Source organism: Parasteatoda tepidariorum, chromosome X1 (assembly GCF_043381705.1).
Source record: "Parasteatoda tepidariorum isolate YZ-2023 chromosome X1, CAS_Ptep_4.0, whole genome shotgun sequence".
In the NCBI taxonomy this organism is placed as follows: Eukaryota; Metazoa; Arthropoda; class Arachnida; order Araneae; family Theridiidae; genus Parasteatoda; species Parasteatoda tepidariorum.
In genome coordinates this window covers 45,213,131-45,237,174 of record NC_092214.1, presented here as the reverse complement: position 1 = coordinate 45,237,174, position 24,044 = coordinate 45,213,131, and the positions used below count along the sequence as shown (strand labels likewise).

Sequence of the window (24,044 nt, the reverse complement as noted above, 5' to 3'; positions counted from 1 at the left end):
ACTCCTAAAAGAAAGCCTGAGAGAATGTAAGGGGAGGCATCAAAGTAGTCAACTACACTCGTCCTGGCGTGACCTATAATAATCTATAATATAAATAGTCTATAGAACATGCGTATTTTGAATTTAGCGACCCTAACATATGTTAAGTTCTGTCTGCAGACTGAAGCAAAAAGCAGACTTTCCCTCGAGATTTCAGTTTCAGTTGCACTCGGTAAAAAGGATGTCATAGTGAACTAGACATCACTAGTTCTTACTTCTATGTCCACACTCTCTACTGATCAGTTTACTTTTACAAGTGAAAGCACAATATACCAATAAAAATTCTCCATATGACAAACTGCTTATTTCATTAAGATAACATTTTAAACTTATTCTTCAATACTCTTTAATTTAACACTTCTATTAGAAATAATATTGATTTATTAGTTTAAAAAAAATAAGACAAAAGACATAGCGGCAGGAAAAAAACTAAGAATATGATTGTAACTTATTCTTCTAAACTCTAATTATAATTTAAAAAAAAAAAAATGTATACGCGTTGTGGATTAATACTCTAGTTAACAAGTCTTATATATCTTTTAGTATATATATATATAAAAATTCAAAATGAAGATAAAACAAAGGAAAATTACAAACATATGAAAAAAGGGGGGAAAAGAAAATTAATAATAAAAATAACAAAAACTGGNGGAGGAAAAAAATCTGAAAAAAGAATAGAATTCTTTTAAAAAATCCGGAAAATAAAAGCTATAATCTTTTCATAAGCCCACACGATTATATCCGCAAAAAAGAGTATTTTCTAATATTGTATCAATATAGCCAAAGCAAAATATATCAATACAATAGTGTGAGGAGCACTCAAAAAATTTTTACAAGAATTACAACAAATAAAATAGAACACAATAAGTAAAAATAACACATAAAAACAGAAAATAAAACAAAATAAAAATAAAGAAGAAAATAAAACATGATCCATAAAGCGAGTAGCGATTTTAAATGTACTTACATGAACGGGAAATTTTTCAAGAATGATTTAAAATATTTTCGTAACAAGATTGCCAGATTGCAAAATATGAAAACAAAAGCGTAAATTGAGCATACCTAGAGGAGTTTTGTTTTAAAGTGCCGTTCTTACTGCATTGCTGAAGTGCGTTTGATCTGTTAGTTACAAAGGATGGGCCCGAAAATGGATGTGCGCAAGGTAATATTATACTGGATAATTTAAAGAAGTTGACCATAAATAATTTTAGAAAATAAATATTTATTTAAGAAAAAAATATAAAATAGGAAAGAGAAACATGAATTGCCTGTTTTGCATGTAATTTTAGCCACGAATTTTCCCGAAATGGATTTGCACATGAAAAAATTTTATAAATTAACAAAGAAATTTATTAGTAAATAATTTTACCCACGGATTGGCACGAAATGGATTTGCACATGGAAAAATTATATAAATTAACAAAGGAATTTTTTTAGTAAAGGAATTTTTTAGTAAATAATTTTGACCGTGGATTTACCCGAAATGGATTTGCACACGAAAAATTAGACAAATTAACAAAGAAATTATTTAGTACATAATTTTGGCCACGGATTTACCCGAAATGGATTTGCACATGGGAAAATTATATAAATTAACAAAGAAAATTTTTAGTAAATATATCTACAAAAATATACGACTAATTCAATGATTTTATATAGAATTTTATTACTTTAGTTGGGTATTTAGTTTAGGAGCATCTATTTAAATACCACTTTTAATCAAATGAATAGAATTACAAGAATATGTAGCAATATTTATTTATCCAAAAAACAAATCGATAAATTCTTTCAAAAGTTGATGAAAAACAATGGATACCTAATAAAATTTTTAAATCTACTAATAACAATGGATTTGGAAAGCAATGGATCTACTAATAAAATTTTTCTTTGTTAATTTATATAATTTTTCCATGTACAAATCCATTTCGTACAAATCCGTGGGTAAAATTATTTACTAATAAATTTCTTTGTTAATTTAATAAAATTTTTCCATGTGCAAATCCATTTCGGGCAAATCCGTGGCTAAAATTATTAACTAAAAAAATTTATTTGTTAATTGATATAATTTTTCCAGTTGCAAATCCATTTCGGGCAAATCCGAGGCCAAAATTACGTGCAAAACAGGCAATTCATGTTTCTCTTTTCTATTTTACATTTTTTTCTTAAATAAATATTTATTTTCTAAAATTATTTACGGTCAACTTCTTTAAATTATCTAGTATAATATTACCTTGCGCACATCCATTTTCGGGCCCATCCTTGGTAACTAACAAATCAAACGCACTTCAGCAATGCAGTAAGAATGGCACTTTAAAACAAAACTCCTCTATATGCTCAATTTACGCTTTTGTTTTCATATTTTGCAATCTGGCAATCTTGTTAAGAAAATATTTCAAATCATTCTTGAAAAATTTCCCATTCATGTAAGTACATTTGAATTCGCTACTCGCCTTATGGATTATGTTTTATGTTTTATTTTCGTTTTTATTTTTATTTTATTTTATTTTCTGTTTTTACGTGTTATTTTTACTTATTGTGTTCTATTTTATTTGCTGTAATTTTTGTAAAAATTTTTTGAGTGCTCCTCACACTGTTGTATTGATATATTTTGCTTCGGCTATATTGATGCAATATCAGAAAGCACTCTTTTTTGCGGATATAATCGTGTGGGCTGATGAAAAGATTATATCTTTTATTTTCCTGATTTTTTAAAAAAAATTTATCCTTTTTTTTCCAGTTGTTTGTTATTTTTTCATTATTATTTTTCTTCCCTCCCCCCTTTTCCATATGTCTGTAATTTTCCTTTGTTTTATCTTCATTTTGAACTTATCTTATGAGTTCTGTTTACTTGCGCAATTAAATGAAACTTATTGTTTTTCGTAATTTTCTTCGTGTTTTTTTGTATTTATTTTGCTGTATATATACATATATATCTTTATATATCTTTTCCCTATTTTACTAACATGTTCATTCATCATTTCCCAAGCAAAATTTCATTAAAGATTGTTTCTTTATAGCATACAGTATCAAATGCCAGGAGCTTTGACTCTAGGCCAATTAGATGACAGGCTCTCCAATACCTCCAAGCTTGACCAAGAAAGAAAATAGTGCGGGGCACTCGTCTAAATGCAAGGCAGTCATACAAAAGGGAACATCTATGAAAGTCAGCAATGTTTGAACGAAAAAGATGGATAATCTTTTTCGATGGATCTGAAGATGGCCCCATAAGGAGTCTAAAAGTTGCAAATGCATCCGCACGAGATAAGTCAGGAACAAGTTGTGGTTTACAGATGGGTACATTCCAACGTCTTCCCCTCGAAAAAATTTCTATATACCATTAAAGCTGCTGTATGTTCTGAGCCATTTAATTTGTTCTTTATTTTATTTTTATAAACTAAAATAGTTGTTGTAGTTGTAGCTCATTTACGTCTCACTAGAGCTGCACAATGGGCTATTGACGACGATCTGGGAAACATCCTTGAGGATGATCCGAAGACATGCCATCACAATTTTGATCCTCTGCAGAGGGGATGGCACCCCGCTTCGGTAGCCCAACGACCTGCACGCAAAGTCGAGCACTTTACGGTAGCACAGTTTAACGAGAACCAATACCACACACCCTCGGTCCCTACGCAGACTGATCCAAGTGGTCACCCACCTGCACACTGACGGCAGACAGCGATGTTTGACTTCGGTGATCTGCTGGGAACCGTGTCTTAACGATCAGTCCACTGTGGGACATGTATATATAAATAAATTAAAATAATGACAATTTACCTTTTTCTCCGTGCCAGAAAAATCCAAAATTCACAAATTTTACAGACCTTGACCACAAATTTTTAAAGATTTATACTTTGCAAATTTTATTTAATTTCATAAGAAATTGTAAAGGAAGCTTGTGCATTGTTAAAAACAGATACATAATATATATAAGGGTCATTCTTACGAAAGCTGTCATTTTTCAGTTCATGAAATCCCAAAAAAGTAAAGTAAATAAAAAGCTCTGAAACTTTTTGTATTAATCGAAATATGTAATGGCATTATAAAGAAAGTATTTATCCTAAAAATTATACTTAATATTTAAATTAATTAATTAATTTCACTATGTAAAAAGTGAGGGAATGATATTTTATTTTAATACATGTTTTTCTCAAAGTTACAGCTACCTCAAGTTTGAAAATGATAACATTCTAAGTACATCTAATATTTATTATAATTTAGTTTTATATATTTAATAGTTTTCACAGGTTTGGGAAATAAAATTGACTGGCACGATTGAACAAAAAAAAATGCAATAATATACTCATCTTGAATCATTCCCTCACTTCAGCATCATTCCCTCGCTTTATACACTAGTAAATGAATGACAAATTTAATACAATTTAAAAATAACAGTTAGGCCTAATTAATTTCTGAAATCAATCACATACAATTATATTCATACAAGAAAGCAGCATATAATTATCCACTTTCTCGATGAAGTTGTATTTTATTTTACTCTAAAAAACAACATGAGGGAATGACAAATGTAAAAAATTTTACCTGGTTTGATTCATTCAAATTTATTCCACAGCAAAACTTCTTTAAGTAGAAGATGGAAACATACTGCAATTTTGTTCTATGAAGCCAGTTGTTAACTGCTAAAGTTTTTATTAAAATATTTTTATTCTAAGAAGATTGCAGGTGATAAGATTGTGAGGGAATGATGCGAAACACTAGGGGCAAAGTTTAAAATAGTTCTGTGTTAGTATTTTTTATCAGAAATTAAATTTAAAATTGATTTTCTGAATTCTATATTTCAATATTCTGAAATAAAAAACACGAATTTGTAATTTTTTTTATTTTTATTTCAGAAACAATTTTTTCTTTTTTTAAATCAACAGTGGGGACAAGTGAGGGAATGACATATTGGTATATTTTAATTACCTAAAATAAATAAAAAATAAAAATTGATAATTTTATTTTTATTCTTTTGTTAGCCTGCATTCTGAAGCACACTTTCCCTGAAAAAATTCTTTCTCGTAAGTTGTAAAACAAACATAAAATATAATGGGGACATGAAAATGACTGTTTTTGTGAGAATGACCCATATATACATATATATATATATGCAGGATGTCTCAGTTAAACGTTTCAGAACTCCTAAGAGGGCTAGGGTGCATCCTGACGACTCGAATCATATAGCAATGCGGGTCGGAAATGCTTTCCTGAAGCGGTGATGTACGCAGAAGCACCATAAATAAAAGAGCCCGTAAGTGAAAAATCATTTTAATAATACATAGAAAAAAAGCATAAGATACATGGGTCAAAGTAAGTGTTCGAAGTTTCTGCCACCGGCTGCAATGCACACCTCACATCACCGGCGCATGGACATCCGAACATTCTGCAATATTCCAGGCATATCTCGGATTTCTCCGGCAGCTACTGCGATTCTTGCAACCATCTCCTCAGCATTGTCAACAGGGGTGTCATAAACCAGTGTTTTCATATGACCACAGAAATAAAAATCAAGACATGATAGGTCGAGTGACAGAGGAGGGCAACGCACTGGACCGCCACGTCCGATCCGCTGTTGACCAAATGTGACATCTAGGTGGTTACGAACATTTCGACTGAAATGGGCAGGGGCTCCATCATGTTGGAACCACATTGTCTGTCGCATCAGTGCAGAAATCTGTTCGTCTCCCAAAAGTTGTGGCAATACTTGCTGCAGAAAGATCAAGTAGTTGCGTCCGTTTAGACGAAACGATAACAGGTAAGGCACGATAAGATGATCTCCTATAATACCGGCCCAAACATTGACCGAAAATCGAGTCTGTGCTGCACGACGTCGTATTGCATGCGGGTTCTTTTCCGCCCACATATGGGCGTTATGCGTGTTGAAAATTCCTTCCCATGGGAAGGATGCCTCATCAGAAAACAAAACTTTAGCAGGGAAAAGGAGATCTCTAGCATACTTTCCAAGGTACCACTGTGCGAAAGCAATACGAGGTGAATAGGTAATCATCCGGTTGCAGTGCCTGGACACGCTGCACGTGAAACGGATGCATGTTGTGTTCACGGAGAATCCTCCAGACGCTTGAACGGGAAACACTAAGTTCGTGCGCTAGAATACGCGTACTCATACTCTGCGTCTCCTGCACCAGCTGCAGCATATTCTCTTCAACGGCCGGCGTTCGTGCTGTTCTTTTCCGGTCCCTGCCAGCTTTTTAAAATGAACCCGTCCCAGCTAACCTCTGGTGCAGGCGGGCAAAGAAATTATGACTGGGAATGCACCTCGTCGGATATCGTTCAGCATAGAAAAGCTGTGCGGCTGGCCCACTACAATCTGCAGCCCTGTACGCCAAATGCATATCGGCTAACTCTGCTTTCGTATAATCAGCCATCCTACTAACTTCGCGTACTTGTTCTAAATAACGATTCCCTGCATGAAAGCTCGGAACTTTCGCGCAACGCAACCTACCGCGTCTAGAAAGCATTTCCGACCAAGGGCGCCGGCAGCGGAGTGCAAGGGGGTGCACTTGCACTACCTTGGCTTTTTTTTAAACAATTAAAGAGATACAGAAAAACAATTTTGTTATTTTTTTATTAAAAATATTTTTATTAAAAAGCAAATAATTAAGTAATTATTGATACATAACAATTAAAAAATTGTTTAATCAAACAAGAATTTTAATCGTCTTGTTTGATCTCTAAATCTGTTTATAGCTTTTTCAATGAATTCTGAGTTCTTCAATGAGTTCTGATTCTTTTCTTATGCACACTGAGCATGCACAAACTTGGCAGAAATTTAAGCTATATTTTTAAATTTCATTTAATAAAATATAAATAATATTATATTTTCTATTAGCTATTTAGTTTAACAAATATGTATAAAACAAACTGACTTCTCACAACTGCAAAACTTCATCAACACAATAAATACCAATGATAAGCATGCACAAGCACGTTAGTATACAAAACTACGGTTTGCAGTTATTTGTGTTTCAAAGTCAGTAGCTATGCCAGCGCCATCAATACAGTTTCTCGTGGCAAAATTTGAAAGTATATGAAATTCGTACTTTTTTTTAAATATCTTGTTAACAATGAAGAAATGCATCTTGAAAAAAATTAACAGATAAAAGTATATGTAATAACAAAACAAAATGTAATAACGGAATATAATTTTTTTAGGGGGGGGGGTAGTTTGTTAGAGGGTTGCACCCCCTTTTATATTATTCTGCCGGCACCCTTGTTTCCGACCCTATATGATTCCATTGCTATATGATTTCCAGTCGTCAGGATGCACCCTAGCCCTCTTAGGAGTTCTGAAACGTTTAACTGAGACACCCTTTATATATATATATTGTTGTTGTTCATTTACGTCGCACTAGAGCTGCACAATGGGCTATTGACGACGGTCTGGGAAACATCCCTGAGGATGATCCGAAGACATGCCACCACAATTTTGATCCTCTGCGGAGGGGATNTATATATATAGATTAAAATAAAATTTAAGAAAATTTTCTTAGTAATATAAAATGCGAAAAAAAAATCAAAGTTTTTAATTAAGATTTCCATTACAAAAGAAAAATGCACACTTATTTTAATTCTTGACTCTAAAACCTTGTTGTATATAATTTATTAAAAAAAATCTATTTGATTGAAGATTGATTCTCTAGGCATAATCCATCTTAGCAGAAAAGAGTTTTAATATGATTCGGGATATCTTAACAAAAACTGTCAATTTGAAAAATAAAGAATGTGAGATGAAATCTCATTACACTCAGACTATCATTTATAACTTTTTCGTTGCTTTCACTTGTGTGTTACGTAAATTCTCATTACTTTCCTTCAAAGTCTTCCTTAAAGATAAATTTATTCGATCCTTAAATTAGGAGTTATTTTGACTTCTAAGCTGTATTTAAAATAACAAAAAAAAAAAAAANAAAAAAAAAAAAAAAAAAAAAAAAAAAAAAAAAAAAAAAAAAAAAAAAGGAGTAGAGCGTATTATTACATTAGGTCAGTTCCCAGACACGGAGCTTTAAAGAGCCTGTTACAAATTGTTCTAGCAATGCCATTCGAAAATAAACTGAAATGTTTAATTAGTTTTCACCTTAAGAGAAGAGATGAGGTGTTCTTTCCTTCTCTTTTTGGACAAACGAATTTTACAATTATATGCAAAAAATTTTCTATGCTCTTAAAAAGCTGTAAAGATATGGCGAAATACTCAAAAAGTAAAATTAACATTAACCCCTTCACTACTGAAGTTTAAAGGAATATAGCAAAAAAATATTTTACAGTTCCAAATTTCTATTTTACTGCCATAAGTCATAATATGATAAACAAAACACAAATTATACTACCTGGGGGCTAATAATTTTTGGTCCACACTCGTGGACTTTAGGTTTTAATTAAGTAAAATAATAAAAATATTTCTGATGTTAAATTGCGCCTAAAGTAGGAAAAAACATGCATAATGTCATATTATGATCTATTTAAATACAATGATGAATAGATTTAATAATTATTCAGAAAAAAAAAATTTAAAAAAATAAATTACAAAATTTTTTTGTAATGAGATGCAATACCAATGTTTACTGCATATGAAATCTCAGTTTCAGAACTTTTTTTAACTGTGTAAACGACGTAAAATAAATAATTATTGAAAAGAATATATCATTAACAATAAGAAATCCTTGGGATTAACTATTTTTTAATTGATAATTTTAAAATTGTGGAGAAAAATACAAAAAGTTATAAAATGTATGTATGTACTTACATAATACAAATTAATACTTATATAAAACAAATAAATAAAATACACATAAAAATATTACTAAATATTTATCAAATTGAATACTTATAATACCATGAGATTTCATTTGACTTATACACTGCAACAAATTTCGCGATACGTACCAAGGTACGCATACAAGCTTTGAATTGGTCTCAAGTTTAATTAAAACCATTATTATTATTATTTTTTTAACTTTGAAAAAGAAAAAATTCCAAAAATGTAGCGGTTTTCGAAAATGGTATAGGTCAGGAGAATTGGAAAACTTGAATTTTTCATTAATGCGCCTACCTAGACAATGCATTAAACCTAGTTTTTGTAACCACTAATTGTAATTTGATTGTACTATTTTACAGAAAAGCAAACTGGAATAATATCTTTATCATGATGAATTTTCTAGACAGTTAAAATTAATATAATAAATTTAAAAAAAACATCTGAAAGTTTTCTTTTTAACTCTTCATTTTACCAAAGGAAACAAATCACAAACCTATTTTGTTCCTGCAGCTAGAGTGTTTGTTAAAGTTATAAATACTACAGAGGCTTCACCAAATAGCCGACACAAACAAACATATCTCGCGGTGGCAGTTTCACTCAAAACAGAACTTAAATTTTAACATTTCTTTATTAGACTGATTATTAAGTCTTTGATTTCTTCCAGCACGTAAAATGGCTTTAATGATTTTGATTTTCCCCAATTTAAAAAATTAACAGAATTTTAATAATCCACTTTTGCTAAGTTGTATAAAATTTTGAGAATTTTTCTTCTCTCAAATAATACAAAGTTAGCATATTAAGGTTTTTTATTTATATTTCTATAAAGAAAACCGATTTAAACCATTTAGTAGGGAGAAGTAGACAAAAGATATGAAGAGTGGAAATATGCCTTCATAGAGTATTATATACCTTCGTCAAGACCACCATATTGATCAAGCTGATAACTATTTTATTTACTACTGTATATTATTGAAATTCCCTTTACAAAAAAAAAAAAATTCTTTCACCATGTTAACCTATGGAAAAATTATATGTTCAGAATTTACCTATTTAGATAGTAACTAATAGTTCTAAATAGTATTTGTTTTAATTTATTCTTTGAAATGTATTATATTAAATTAAATTGCTGAATTTTTAACTTTAAGGAAAGTATTTTTAAAACTTTCTCCATAAATTAACAAGGAGGAAACACCTTTTTTCCCTCAAAATTATTGCAAAAATTTAAGTGTGAAACAATCGATTCGATAATTTTTAACTAAACTAAAACAATTATTTTTAAAAAGCAGTAAATTCATATCTTAATATATTTTTTTAAATATATAGTAACTAAGCATTACTATGATTGTTCAAGATTATTTCCATACTTATTCAAGAGTTGTTTTCAACTTTTTATTCATTTTTCAAACTAAGACTCTTAATCTTTATGGGTTTAATAAATATACTAAATTAATTTCTACATATTTTTTGATAAAGCTTTGTTGTCAACTTGACTTTGTGCTATTATTTGTGAAATCTAATACAAAAATTCAACTTTGTCTCAAGTAATTTAAGAAAAGAAAAACCTGTTAGATGAAAGATAAAAGTTTTATTAAATGAGTTGCATATTTTATTAAAAGCATTTCATGCCATATGGAAGTTGCCTTAATAGCTCCAATCCAAAAGCTTCATTAAATGAATTCTCTTATTTGGATATTTGTGTTATCAATAAATTTAAAAATCTAGAAAATTTTTAATTTTAATTAATAAAATTCTTAATTATCTCAATAACATGTCGACTCTCTGCAATAATAAAAAAGTTATTTCTTCCTTCACAGCCATATAAAATTGCATAAAAAAATTTCCATATAGCAATCTACAATAATTAACAGGTTTAAGAAGTCACTAACATTGTACATAGGATTTTTTTTTATTTCACTGTATAATTATTAAGCTTAGATGACAATGCCTTTCATTGCTTCTTCTCAAACTCTTATCAATAAATTATCCACATTTAATATGAAGTGTCTAAGAGTGGATGAAGTGACTAAGAGTGGATGAAGGACTAAGTTGCCTGTAAAATGCTTCTTCACCAGGCATTTTGTGGGTTTATCATGCATCCAGGCATCAGGTTAATCTCTCCAGTGATATTAAATTTTTCGGTGGTCCACATTTATGGTACTAGCATTCTGTTTGATTAATAAAAAGTTATAAATATGTATTTTAAACAAAAACTCATCTCACCCTTTATCATTTTTATTTTACGAACAGTAAGAAACACAATCACTGTAAACTTTTGGGTAATAATTAGTAAAATAAAATTTAACAGGTAAAATAAAAAATTTATTTTTTATGTGTGTAAATTTATTTTTATTAAAAGAACAACAAGAGTATCTTAATTTAAAGAATTTTTTATTTGTCACTTAAAGGTCTGTCAAATAGGTGGAAACAATATATTTTTTCTTCTTTTTTCTATGAAATATACAGAATATGGTAAAAAAAATTCTAACACATAATTAAGTATTTAACAATTTGCTTATAGAAACAAATGTCTGATAATAAATAAAATGATCATCAATTAATATATTTCATCATAGTTTTAACAAAATTATTATAATGAACAAAATTTTCTCAGAAAAACATTAATGACTTGTACAGAGATAACACATGCTAATAAAGACAAAGAATTTAACCGCAGAACTAAAAGTCAAACATTTATAACTAAAAGTTAACACTTACACAATTTACAAAGTGTAGCACATAAACATGTTTTCAAATATAGGCATTGCAAGCATTAATTTAAATATTAATAATTTTACTATGCATAATCCTTTTACAACTACTTCTTCAAGAACTGATTTAGTGAGTAAAAATTTGAACACAAATCATGCAGGACTTTTTTAATCAGCAAATGTTCAAACTTTAATGATTTCTTAGCATGGCACACAATACATTTATTTTTAAAAAATGCACATGCAAGGAGAAAAAATAAACACAAAAATCCTTCTATTTTAGAAACAAAACACTCACTCATGACCAACATATACACAAATTTCAATGAATTTTAATGTTCTATGCATGTGACAAAGCCTATATCCAAAAGCTCTTTATTTTCAGTAACTTATGTTGCATAACGTTTTGTCCAAAGTCTGGCAATACGATCATGTTCCTCTCTATGTTGAAGATACTGCGTTGCAATGCTTCCTACCAAAGGATCAGCTGAAAAAGTTACTTTCAAATGTAATTTTACTGATAAAAAAGTAAATATATAATAAATGTTCCATAATCGCCACCCTTAATATATATTTTTAGAATCCTTATCAAAACAGTATGCACATTAGGAGTTGCAAATTAATATTTAAACAACAAACAAAACGTTTTAAAAGTCTATTGAATAATTAGTAAAGAGGTTTGAATGAAAAACATGAAAACTCGTTTAAATGCCTGAAGAAACATGTAAGTGTTTCTTATGATTGCAAATCTTCACAATTTCTTTCAGCAATTAAACTGGAGTAGATGTTTTCAGTCCTGCCTTTTAAAGTATGGAATCATTAGATTTCAACAATGTTTTTCTTCTTCTTTGTTTATAAACCCTAATTTGAAACAGCTAATGCATAAACATTTTTTTAAACTTAAAGTTTGACCAAAGCTATTAAGATTCAAACTAAGAGTGATCAGTATGGAACGACCTGTACACATACAATAAAATTGCTGTTGCATCCAAGTTTTTCTATACAATTCTGATCTTTTATTATGCTAAAGTTTAGATTTTTGTTATGAACTAGACTTAGAACATTGTCCAGGAAGTTTAAAAACAAAATAATGCAATTTCAAGTAAAATGTAGGACAATTAGAAACTATCAGAATTCATACAGCTAAATGTTTTCATAGATAAGACGGGGGGGGGGATATTTTTGCATTCATAATTTCACCTGCAGTACAAAGACATTTCAGTCATAAATATATCTTTACACAATATTTCTAACATTCCCTTAGAAGCAAAGTCTCGAGTTACTTGGAAGTGATGTGGCAGCAGTCATGCACAGCACAAGCTGTGAAGCAATTACAAGCATGCAGTACATAAAGCAGATGACTTGAACGAGCCAGCAAGTGTGTAAGTAAGAAAGCTAGTGAACGAGTATAAACTGTCCGTATTTATCCAATTAACCTATTCACATGAACTTGATGTCAGCAGCTACTTGCTTAACATTAACTAATAAAACATTAAAAAAACTAACAATGTGCAAATATCCTACTCATTACAATTATTGAAGAGAGATATGGTAACTCCCTACTACTGAGGCACATTGCAACCACACTACCCACCAATGGTTTCCCTCCAACTGCCGGTAGAGGTAAACGCAAACTCTAATGTAAACAAAAGACATAACTTCAGTTGTCCGATGGTCGCCGATTTCAGAATTGCCGATTAATAGAACATCACAGTGTATACAGAAATTAAACAAATTATAAGAAAACATAAAACACAGAGATTCCAACTTCCCTAACTATCTATCAGTAATCAGAAGTACAATAATACATATATCATTAACAAAATTAGTACAGTTAGATGATGTTTCCACTACTTAATTCTATATAGGCATATACCTAATATTGATAATATTAAGCATGCATTTAATGTTAAATAAAAAAGTAACAAATAAGTGTCAATTTTTTTTATTACTTGCTGCAAACAACAAAATTTCATGTCTTTTAAAAATTTGCTTTTCTTCAGTAGCCTTTGTGTGAGACATCTGTGCATGACCTTGAGGTGAAGCACCTGTTACTTGCTTCTGATAAAACAAAATTTACAATGACAACATTCAACAAACAACAACCTTTCTGTAAAAAGGGTAGGAATTAAAAACAAATTGCTTCAATGCTGACTCAGCAATAATTGGTTCCTCTGAGAAAAAAGGGAAGATAAAGAAGAGGTCCCAGTTTTCAAAGCTAACTCTTTTTAATCTGAAAAATGTTTTTTTTTTACTTTTTCTTTTGAATAAAAACAAACTTGATTTGGCTTTATGAAATATAGTTTTTCTAAGTTCTTTTCCAGTGAAAGTAATTTTTAAAAAAATCTAGAAAAAAGGTGAAAAATCAGAACAAATAACGACGTAATTCTAATCAGGAATGAACACAGCAGTTTCATGAAAACCAGCTAAGATAGACAGCTTTGGAAATTAGATTCATTTTTATTTAAGAAACATCGAACTTGATGCTCCGCACTTCTCTTTTCTCTACTAGCACACTTAGTGCAGCAACTGCTTAGTTTAGTTATCAACAAAAAAAACACACAAAAAAACAGATATCACCCTAAAAATTTTTTTTCTTATGATCAAATTTTCACGAACTAAATGACAATCTTAATGGTTTCTGGGGGAGGCCTCAAATATGCTAATTTGTGTTAATTAATTTATGAAATCAGACACAAAAATGTACTTTCTCTGAATAAACATGTTTGTTTTTTTATACATATTTGGTATCCTGACCCTTGAAATAGACAAAATTTTGAAAAAATTGGGTCGCAATAAAAATTATATAATTGACGATAGTCCATAAAACAGCCAACAAAAGTTGCCACTGCAAATGAATTTTTAAAATAACCCATAAACAAATTCTAAAGAGGAACATTTGATTTTACTCCATTGCTAAGCAACCAAGCTCTGACTATAAAAGAGAAAATGAAATAATGTTCTGGGATTGCTCGGAGAGGTTTAATTAAAAAAAAATCTCGAAGTTTCTATGCAATAGACAATTTTTAAGCTGATTTCTATCGAAAAAGCTAAGATTTTTTTCCTTTAATCTACTTTGAAAAGAAAAATTTAAAACGATTTATAAATTACTTATAATTTTCTAAGCTTTTAGAATTTAAATACTAGAACTTTTATTGATATCATTTAGTTTTTTGTGTTGTTTTTACTATATTTATTTGAGGATTTTACTGAAATCAAATTTACATACAACTATATGCAAAATTTTAAGGATAAACATTTTTACAGCTATAATAGAGTCTGCTAAACATTAAAGTTTGAAGAAACAAGAAAAGTGCTTGAAAAATAAATGTAGATTGTATAGTAATTCTAATGCACATTCACAAGGTTTTATATAATTTATGATATTTCTTTTTTTTCTACTACTCAAGGAACTGCTAAATGTTAAGTGGCATTTTAAAAACATTGAAATATGTTATGTTTAAGGATAAGATATTCAAATAATATGTTGCATATTGTATGATTCATTGTTTAAAAAATCACTTCATTCTGCTAGATATTCGGCTTCATGGTTTTCTTTGGATAAAGATGCTTTGTGGATAGCATCCTCATGTTTCGATACATTCTGAAACTTACTTTCGCAAATTCACCATAAAATGTTGCACAGCATGTTCTTCTACAGTATAGGACCCAAAATCCGGCACTCACGGGATCGACGAAATTCCGTATCTCTCACGGAAATTCCAATATGTCGCCCATATATTACGATAAATCAGTTATGCTGTTAATTTCAGAAAAACCAATACATTTAGCTAGTTTCAAATGTAGATTATGATGGGGTGAATTTAAAACTGTCCCCTCTTTAGAAATTTCATTAATTAAAATAATAAATTTCATTAATTAAAATAATAATGTACATGATATAATCAAGAAGAAATAATCCGAATCCTCTGAAAAAGAAATAATCGTTTCTTTTTCGGAGCAAGATCATTGTTCTCGTTTTTTCTTTTACTACATAACATTTTGTTTTAACTAAAGACGCTCACCTTGTTAAAAAAAAAAAAAAAAAAGCTAACAAGGAACTAAAAAAAAAAATTAACAATTAATGCTAGGAAACTAACAATGAATAACTACAAAAAAGAAGCAAACAACTAATAATGATAAAAAAAAACAAGTTAACAAGTAACAAAAAAAAGCAATATTTAATAACTATTAAAAATACAAATAAATTGAATTTTAAAAAAAGACAGCAAAAGGGATAGAATTCATTTTGTACACCAAGTGAGAAGAAAGTTTCAATGTCAAAAGGGTGTGGCTAATTTATGGTCAAACAGGAGAGGGAAATGTAGGGACAAACCAGTAAAGCACTTGCACAGCTGTCAAGATTGATTGATCAGTTTCTCCCAACTTGCATTTCTTTATTTTGTTCATTGGAAATGCAGATGTTTTTACTTTTCAATTTCAACTGCTTTGGGAATCAATGGTTTGCTTGACACAGATTTATTATTCCTTCTCTTCATGCTTTTATTTTTAAAAGATAAAATATAGTTACTTCAAGAGAAAAAAAATTCCAAATAAAAAGAAAATATGACTGATTTTTTTCTCTCTTATCAATTAAAATTTCTTAAAAAAAATTATATATATATATATATATAGGTCGGATTAAGTGCGGAATTTCGGGATGCCGGATTAGGGGTCCCATACTGTACTACGATAAGCTACATCTACCACCAAATATTGCTATGATTTTCTTTTTTTTTCTTACATATATTTGATACAATCTCTTTTTATATTGATGCTACAGTTCACTTAGGTTTTTAAAGACCACAAGAATCCTGTTAAAATATTAAAATGCATGCTTCCTCTAACGAGAGGAAAATCTGTATCACAATAATGATCAAGACCCAAATGTAAAATAGTATAATCGCAGACCTGGTAACTTTGTAAAAAGGATTTCAGGAGATATTATTAAAAACATCAGGGGTTTTGGGAGTCTTTTCAGGAGTGTAACTCGGAACAAATTTATTCATATTTTTGTGCATAAATTTAAAGATACATTACTTTAGAAGGGTATAATTAATAGAAAAATATTGAAAATGGAAAATTAATACTAGTTACTGAACAATATATAGACCATCTTAGATTATTAAATCATGATTAAAATTAACTATATTATTCACTTTTTTAATGATTTTAAAAAAAGTATAATTATTTTTTAAACTTACATTATGCAATGAGATTACTATGAAAGAATTGTAGACAAAATAATTATAAAGCAAATGAAAAATAAATTTTAATAAAACGAACACTTTCCTCGTTATATTGTTATCATTATACATAATTATATCAAAGACTTAAACTTTTTCGCCAGTTAAAGAAACATAAGTAGCTTTTTTAGCTTTTATTAAGTCTTGTTCAGTTAACACTGCATCATAGCAGCATGTTTCGGAACTTTTGCACTTCTCTATTAGCAGTGCCTCCAAGGTTGGCAAAGCCAAGCTGGACCTACTATCAGTTAAATTTTTTTTAACTATAGAAAACACCCGTTCACAAGCAGCATTGCTGTGAGGCAAAATGAGTATGGTCAGCATTATTGATGGCAATGCTTCATATTTCCTTGCACCATTCATATCCACTAAACCCGATATAAGAGTCCAAGCTGTGTCACATCGTTCGGCTGATAAAATCTCTTCATTTAGTTTGTCCATTTGGTATAAAGCAAACTCTTGCTCAATTTGACTCCGTTTTTCCTCTGAAACAAAAAACAGAGACAAAAAATAGTCCAAAGAAGCAAATTTAGCTTCATGTCGAATGGTTATATCAGCCACTTCACAGTGCTTGTAAACTTCAGTGGTCAGGGGAAATTTTTTTAAAATATAAGAGAGTGCTTCGGTATAAAATTTTCTGATTGACGAATAAAACTGCCTCATTTCTTCTGAAGAAAGGTCTGAATCTTTTATGTATTGTCTTGTCTTGCCACCTATCACAAGTTCAGAATCATCTTTTTGGTTCTTTGATTTATTAAAATTGACTTCAAAAACAGAACTTGCATTTGCTATGCATGCTGGTTTTATGAATCGAGACAAAATATTGCTAAATAAATTCATAAGTTCTCTCTGAAATCTATGAATCAATGGAGCTTGCTGCTGCATCATCGTATTGCACGATTCAAACAATGGGATGACTGACTGTAAAAAGAAAAGGTAGAGTTGAGTCGATTTATCCTCAAAAATAGTCTTCAATTTTTTAAAAGTTTCCGAAGAGCCCTTCTCTTCCTCACAAAAAAAGATTTTTAAGGCATCCCATTTCTCTAAAAATCGATCAATGGTTTTGCCCATTGATAGCCACCTTGTAGCCCCATACTTAAGAACCTTGCTGTTTTCAAGATTACATAGTTCTTCACAGAATTTTAAAAGCTGGATTCTCTTTGAACTCTTCTTCAAATAGTAGAACACATCTATCAAAAAACTTTCTACATCAAAACTGATTTTTTTTGTAGCATGTTTAGCAGCTAAATGGATTAAGTGGCAAGCACAACCATGAATGATGACATTAGGATTCTTTTTCTTTATAAATGACCCCACTCCTTTATGTTGTCCAAGCATAACTGAAGCATTGTCTGCACAAAAGGCGATGCAGTGTTCCCAGGGAACACTATTTTTTGACAACACACTATCAAGGAGCATGAAAATGTTTTCCCCGGTACCATCCTTATCCAATTTTGGAAGAGAGAAAAGGGTAGTCTTAATTCTACCGTTGGTATCATCAAAGAATGTTACCACCAGAGGAAAAAGCTTATCGCCAGACGAATTGCTCCCGTCTGTCGCTAGAGAAAACTTTCCATTCCTCATTATGGAGCACAAATTATTTTGAGTAGTTTCTGCAAGACTTTTGCAGATTTCTGTCGTTTTTTTCCTAGCGCATTTGAATTTGGCCGCTATGTTAGAGTCCGGGAACATTCTTTTAAATAACTGGCCTACGTGGTCCGCAACAGATAGAGGTAAATTATGCTGAACTATGAAATTGGTGAAGAGAGTTTCTGCTTTAATGACACTTTGGCTCTCTTTTGAGGAACTAGAGAACATATCTCTAATACTTTTACTGGAGGAAGAAGCGGCACCATTCGCTCGATGGCGCGATCCCTCCACATGCCGTAAACAGTCATTCCGACCTCCATGAGCGATAGAAAAATCGCATTTGCAAATATTACAGTATACATGATTCATAGATTTAGTCGAGCGAGAAAAAACTGGCCATTCGACAGAATATTCTTTTCTATACATCTGTGAATGTTTTTTGGAAGCCATGATCTTATCTTCAAACAGCAACTAACTTCAACTAAGCCTAGCGTCGGCAGCAGAAAAAAGTAAACACGACAGGCTCGCACCACAGTTTTAATGTAATGGTGACGTCATTCGACCAGTTCTAGCTCTGCAGGTTCGGTGACGTCAGCACTATACCACAAGAGCGCGGGGAAAAGAAACACCGTTCTCGATTGGGAGGAGAAGGAGCTGACGTGAAAGGGGCGGGGAATAGGATTACGTGACGTCATCTTAAGAAAAATGTGAAAATTAGCTACTGGGTTTATTTTCCGGGTAAAATGTATATCTTTGCAGAGTGCCCGGAGTACACTGGAATTTCCGGAGATGCTCCGGAAATTCCGGGGTTGTTACCGGGTATGTAATTGATGATAAAAACTCAACTGCCTTCCAAAAATATGAAGAGGGAAGAAAAAGTCAACATGTTTCGAGCTTTCAAATATAAGCGCCCATTCTCAAGACTTGTCAGGTGTTAATGACTTCTGACTTTAATTATTGGATGCTCAAAAAATGTCTACTTTTATCATCTATTTTTTTTAAATCAAGTAATGGAAGTTTTTATATTTTCGATTTAGTTTCTTGGGATTATCTATTTAGCAACACAGCATATTAAATTATTTCTCGATAATAAAATAAGTTTTACGTAAGATATAGGCATAGGTTCTTAGATTGAAAAGATAATAATTCACTACTTTCTAAAAATATCAATGCAATAATTTTTTGTTGTTGCATGCCTTAACATTTATTAAGGACATAAAAAATTCCCTTTACAATTAAAATTTTAAAAGTAGAATGTGAAAATGGAATGTGCCTTTGCACCAGGAATCAAAATAAAATAGTTACAAGGACAGATATTTTAAACAATTTAGCGTTTCCCTCCAACTCAGAGTTGTTTGAAAAGGCACTTTTAATCGATCGATTCCAAAGTTCATTCTACATATATTTTAGGGTATACTTAAGGAGTATTTCGATCGAGTTTATTTTTACACAATTATTTGCTTAAAATTGTTAAATAATTTGCTTAAAATAAATTATTCAAGCTATATGATTTAATGCATTTATAGAATAATAGTAAATGGCGCTTCCATTGCATATCCTTAACCTTGATATCGCTATCATTAAATAAATGGAATAAGCTCTTTTTTACTCATTTTAGTTTTCAATGAATAATAAGTTTTGATCTAACAGATATCATTCCGGAAATAATGAAATTATTGAGTAGGTTCCTTGGAGCAATATCAATCTTATCTTCTTATGACGAAATATAGGATAAATTGGTTTTCACAGCTTCTATAAAAAATATGTTAATTTTCTCGATGATTATTATTATTTTCTTCATCAAAATAAGTTTGAAAATTGTGTATTTTTTACTGCATTTTTTAAAAAATCAGATGATTCTAAAATTGGCATGGCTTTGAAAACTTTTTACAGATTTCAATTTTTAGTACTTGCCGCTTAACAAAATAAGGCATTTTCCTAACAACAAATTATACTTTAATAATAGATTGGGAATCGTGATAAAGTTAAAAATTAAACAAAATAGTTCAGTATACTATCCAGAAAAAAATCTATATGGTATCATAAAGAAAGAGTAAAAGATATAATGAAATAATTATTTGGACAGTTCTGAGAATCACACGAGGTCAGATAATTAAAAATTTAATTTCCAAAGTAGGATGTTAGGACAACATTTAAGATACCGAGATATTCTAAGACGCTTAAAAACTTTTTTAACGTATTTGACTCTAAGTATTTGACAGCTTCTTATGTTCAGTATCTTTATACCCTTTGTAGTGACTCATAAAACATCAATACTATTTTAGATAATCTAATTTGAAGTCACAAGAAATAAAAAAAAGACAATCAATAATTTATATTCTTTTTTCGAAAAAAATAGTATGCTTAGTAAATAATCAGCTGTTATGCATCAAATAATTTAAAACATTGGAATGCTTTTAATTTCTTAACAAGGTTTTATTCTTAACTAGCAGACAATAATTCTAAGTTTTCTTTCTAAAAAAAACTTGACAATAATTTAAAAAGGAGCTTTACTTTAAGTAAAACTTAAATTAAAGTACTAAAAAATTAGATTAGTATATTAGCGAGAAATAATATACGTAGTAGCGTAAAGAATAAGATTTTTAAAAATGTTAAAATTTAATTAAATTGCTGGTAAAATAATTGTATGAAACTCTCGGGGACAGGCGATTAAAAAATTTATTTTAAGATTAAGATGATATATAAGATGTTGTCGACTAGGTATTCGTATTAATAATTATAATATATATTGAAGAAATTGATAAATATATTTAAAAAAATCTATGCATACATATGTATATAATTGACATTGTATAAATTATCGAGAAAACAAACTAAGAAATAAAATATAATCACATTAAATAAGCACAATCTGGTGTATACTTATATCCTATCAGAAGCATGCCTTTATAAAACTCAACATTCGTTATATAAAATGTTTTTTATTTAATAAAATGTTTTAATCAAATTTCTTCAGTAAATTGCAAATAAATTTTTAGACTACAAAAAAAGAAACATTTTATAGTTTAAAAAAAATAAAAGGAATAGCAATCGGTTATCAGCAAAAAAAAATATGTAAGAAATTTTATGCTACACGTGAATTCAAGTTCCTTGCAAGTTAATCACATTTTAATATTAATCACCCCCATTTAAATATTTCTTCATTGCTGCCAATTTTTTTTTTTTAAAATAATTAATTTTAATTTTTCACAGCTTCTACTAAATAAAAACTGTTTGAAACTTTAGATTGGTAAATTTCTTTTTTTTTTTTTTTGAATTGCCTAATTAGTTTTTTAAATATGACTAAAATCGCAAGAAGTGAAATTAACATTAAGGAGTTCAAACTTTAAATCACTCTCCTGGGTAAACTATGGGGACCACATTTCCCAGATTGCGAGTACTCCCAATATTTTGAAAATTAAAAATCCAAATATGTAAAAAAAATATATGTTTATTCAGAGAAAGTACGTTTTTGTATCCGATTTCATAACTTAATTAATAATTAGCAGTAAACAATTAACATATTTGAGGTTACCCCCAGAAACCGTTAAGATTGGCACTTAGTATGCGAAAGTCCAATCATTAGAACAAAAGTTATTCAGGGTGATATCGTTTTTCTGTTGACTGTACAGCCCAAACCATTGCTGTTTATTTGATATACAATTTCAGCTTTTTGTAATTCACTTAACAAATTAAATCATTTATCTTTTATGAGTTCTTAGAATTTGTAGAGACAAAATTACATGATTGAACTTATTACTTAATTTCTTCAAACAAATTGTGACTTCTATTACCAAAAATGTAAAGTTACAATATATATAAAATAATATATTTGATACTGTACCTGGGTTACAATCTGTAAGTAGTGAACAGATTGAAAGAAGAACTTTGGAAATAGTTAAAGCAGGACTCCAATTATCCTTTAGAATATCTAGACAAATAACTCCTTGACTGTTTATATTACAGTGATAAATTCTTGTGCGAAAAGTGACCTATTGAAATAAATTACATGAGAAAGTTTTATACGATATCTATCAGTGCTTCCGGACATATTTTGATAAAATTGAAGAAACGTCTGAGAAATCAAAATGTAGTAATGTCAGAGATTTGTAATTTTACAGACGCAGTAAAACAGCTTTATTTAATTGTTGCATTCAGAAAACACTGATTTATTGATAAAAATGAAGAATTGTAGAAGCAAATTTCTTATTAGTTTATAATGAGTTTGTGTAATGAGAGAAAGCAGAGCCATAGTAAACAGATGTTTCATTAAAAGATACTGAATTAGTTAATAACTTTTGATTTAGTAAAGTTCTTTACAAACTAGTACATATTTTAATGGTTCCAGAAAGATTTATAAAAAATGGTAATACACTTGTACAAATAAGTAATAAAGCGATGAAGTCTTGTCCGGGAATTGCTTTAATTAATTGTTTTCTTTTTTTTAAAAAAAAAACCGCAAAAAAAATTATATTAAGGTTAGACAAAAAAAAAATCATATTAAGGTTAGATAAAAAAAAAAAAAGAAACATAATACAGAGGTTTCAAGACTTTTTGACCAGTATGCTTAGTCTGGGACTACTTATTTAAAAAATATTACAAATCAATTCAAATGAAAATTAATTTAAATTTAAATAACATGAAGCTGCATTATATTTCTTTGTGGTTAACATCTACAGTCACAGAAGCATATTTGATGTTTGATTAAAATCAGAAATTTACCCTTTCAAATATTGTTAAGCTGGATTTGTATTTTTTAACAAGCTAAAAAGCATTGTTTTAACATCAGTTTATTTTCCTGAGTTATCAGGAAGGGGTTGATAATCTCAATCACTTTAACTAGAAGTGTACAACCTTTCGAACCCAAGGACAAAAAATATACAAAATAAAAATAAATACAAAAAATAAGGTAGGCCACACATGTGCAAGACAATATGGGCAGCATAAATCATTTCCACCCCAGTCGCATCAGCTCTTTTTCACATCAGTTTTAACTCTGTTTTTTTTCACGTTTATTTTTGTTTTACTCATGACTACTGTGGGTTTTTTCTCACTTCTATTTTCCATTTTTTGTAGGCAACTTTATGTTTCATACTTCAAATCACTTTTGTTTCTTCTCATTTATGCCTGGCAAAGTCTTAAGAATGGACGTCTATTTATAGCACTTGAAACATGATCTTTATTTCTATCTACATATCTTGGCAACCCTCCATATTTGAATGGTCAAAAATATATATATATAAATATATATATATATATATTCAGATAAGGTACTTTTTTATTTCGTAGTTAGAACTAATTAATCAGCAGCATAGTTAAAGTTAATTCTTTGAACCATTAAGACATTGATTTTAGTACTCAAAATTCTGGTCGGTGGAACAAAAATTATTCAGGGAGAATTTATATTTTTCTAATTGTTCACTGTACATAGAACTTTAACATTTTCATCAACATTGAATAGAGAAAAAAAATTTCAGTACATAAAGAAAATTACAGAAATAAGAAAACTTAACTACTAAAAAACTGCTAAGTGGAAAAATGGGATTTAAACAAAAAAACCAGCGGCAGTGCACCATCTCCCAACATATTATATTTCTGAATATAGGTTAAGGAATTCAGCAGCAGAAGGAGGATAACGAATAAATTTCGTGTGAGTTACTCATACCCTCCAACTTTGCCTACCTGGCC

The 24,044-nt window shown here is 29.8% G+C and overlaps 1 protein-coding gene across 1 annotated transcript in view; it reads right to left on the bottom strand.

The window, feature by feature from the left end:
• Positions 1 to 11,183: 11,183 nt before the first annotated feature.
• Positions 11,184 to 24,044, bottom strand: part of LOC107457072 (ubiquitin-conjugating enzyme E2-24 kDa) — a gene marked incomplete in the record, with an annotated part of 33,652 nt that continues 20,791 nt past the window's right edge. The window contains 2 exon segments of the mRNA XM_071187493.1: positions 11,184 to 12,007; positions 22,201 to 22,348. Of these exon segments, the coding sequence (XP_071043594.1) occupies positions 11,910 to 12,007; positions 22,201 to 22,348 (246 nt within the window).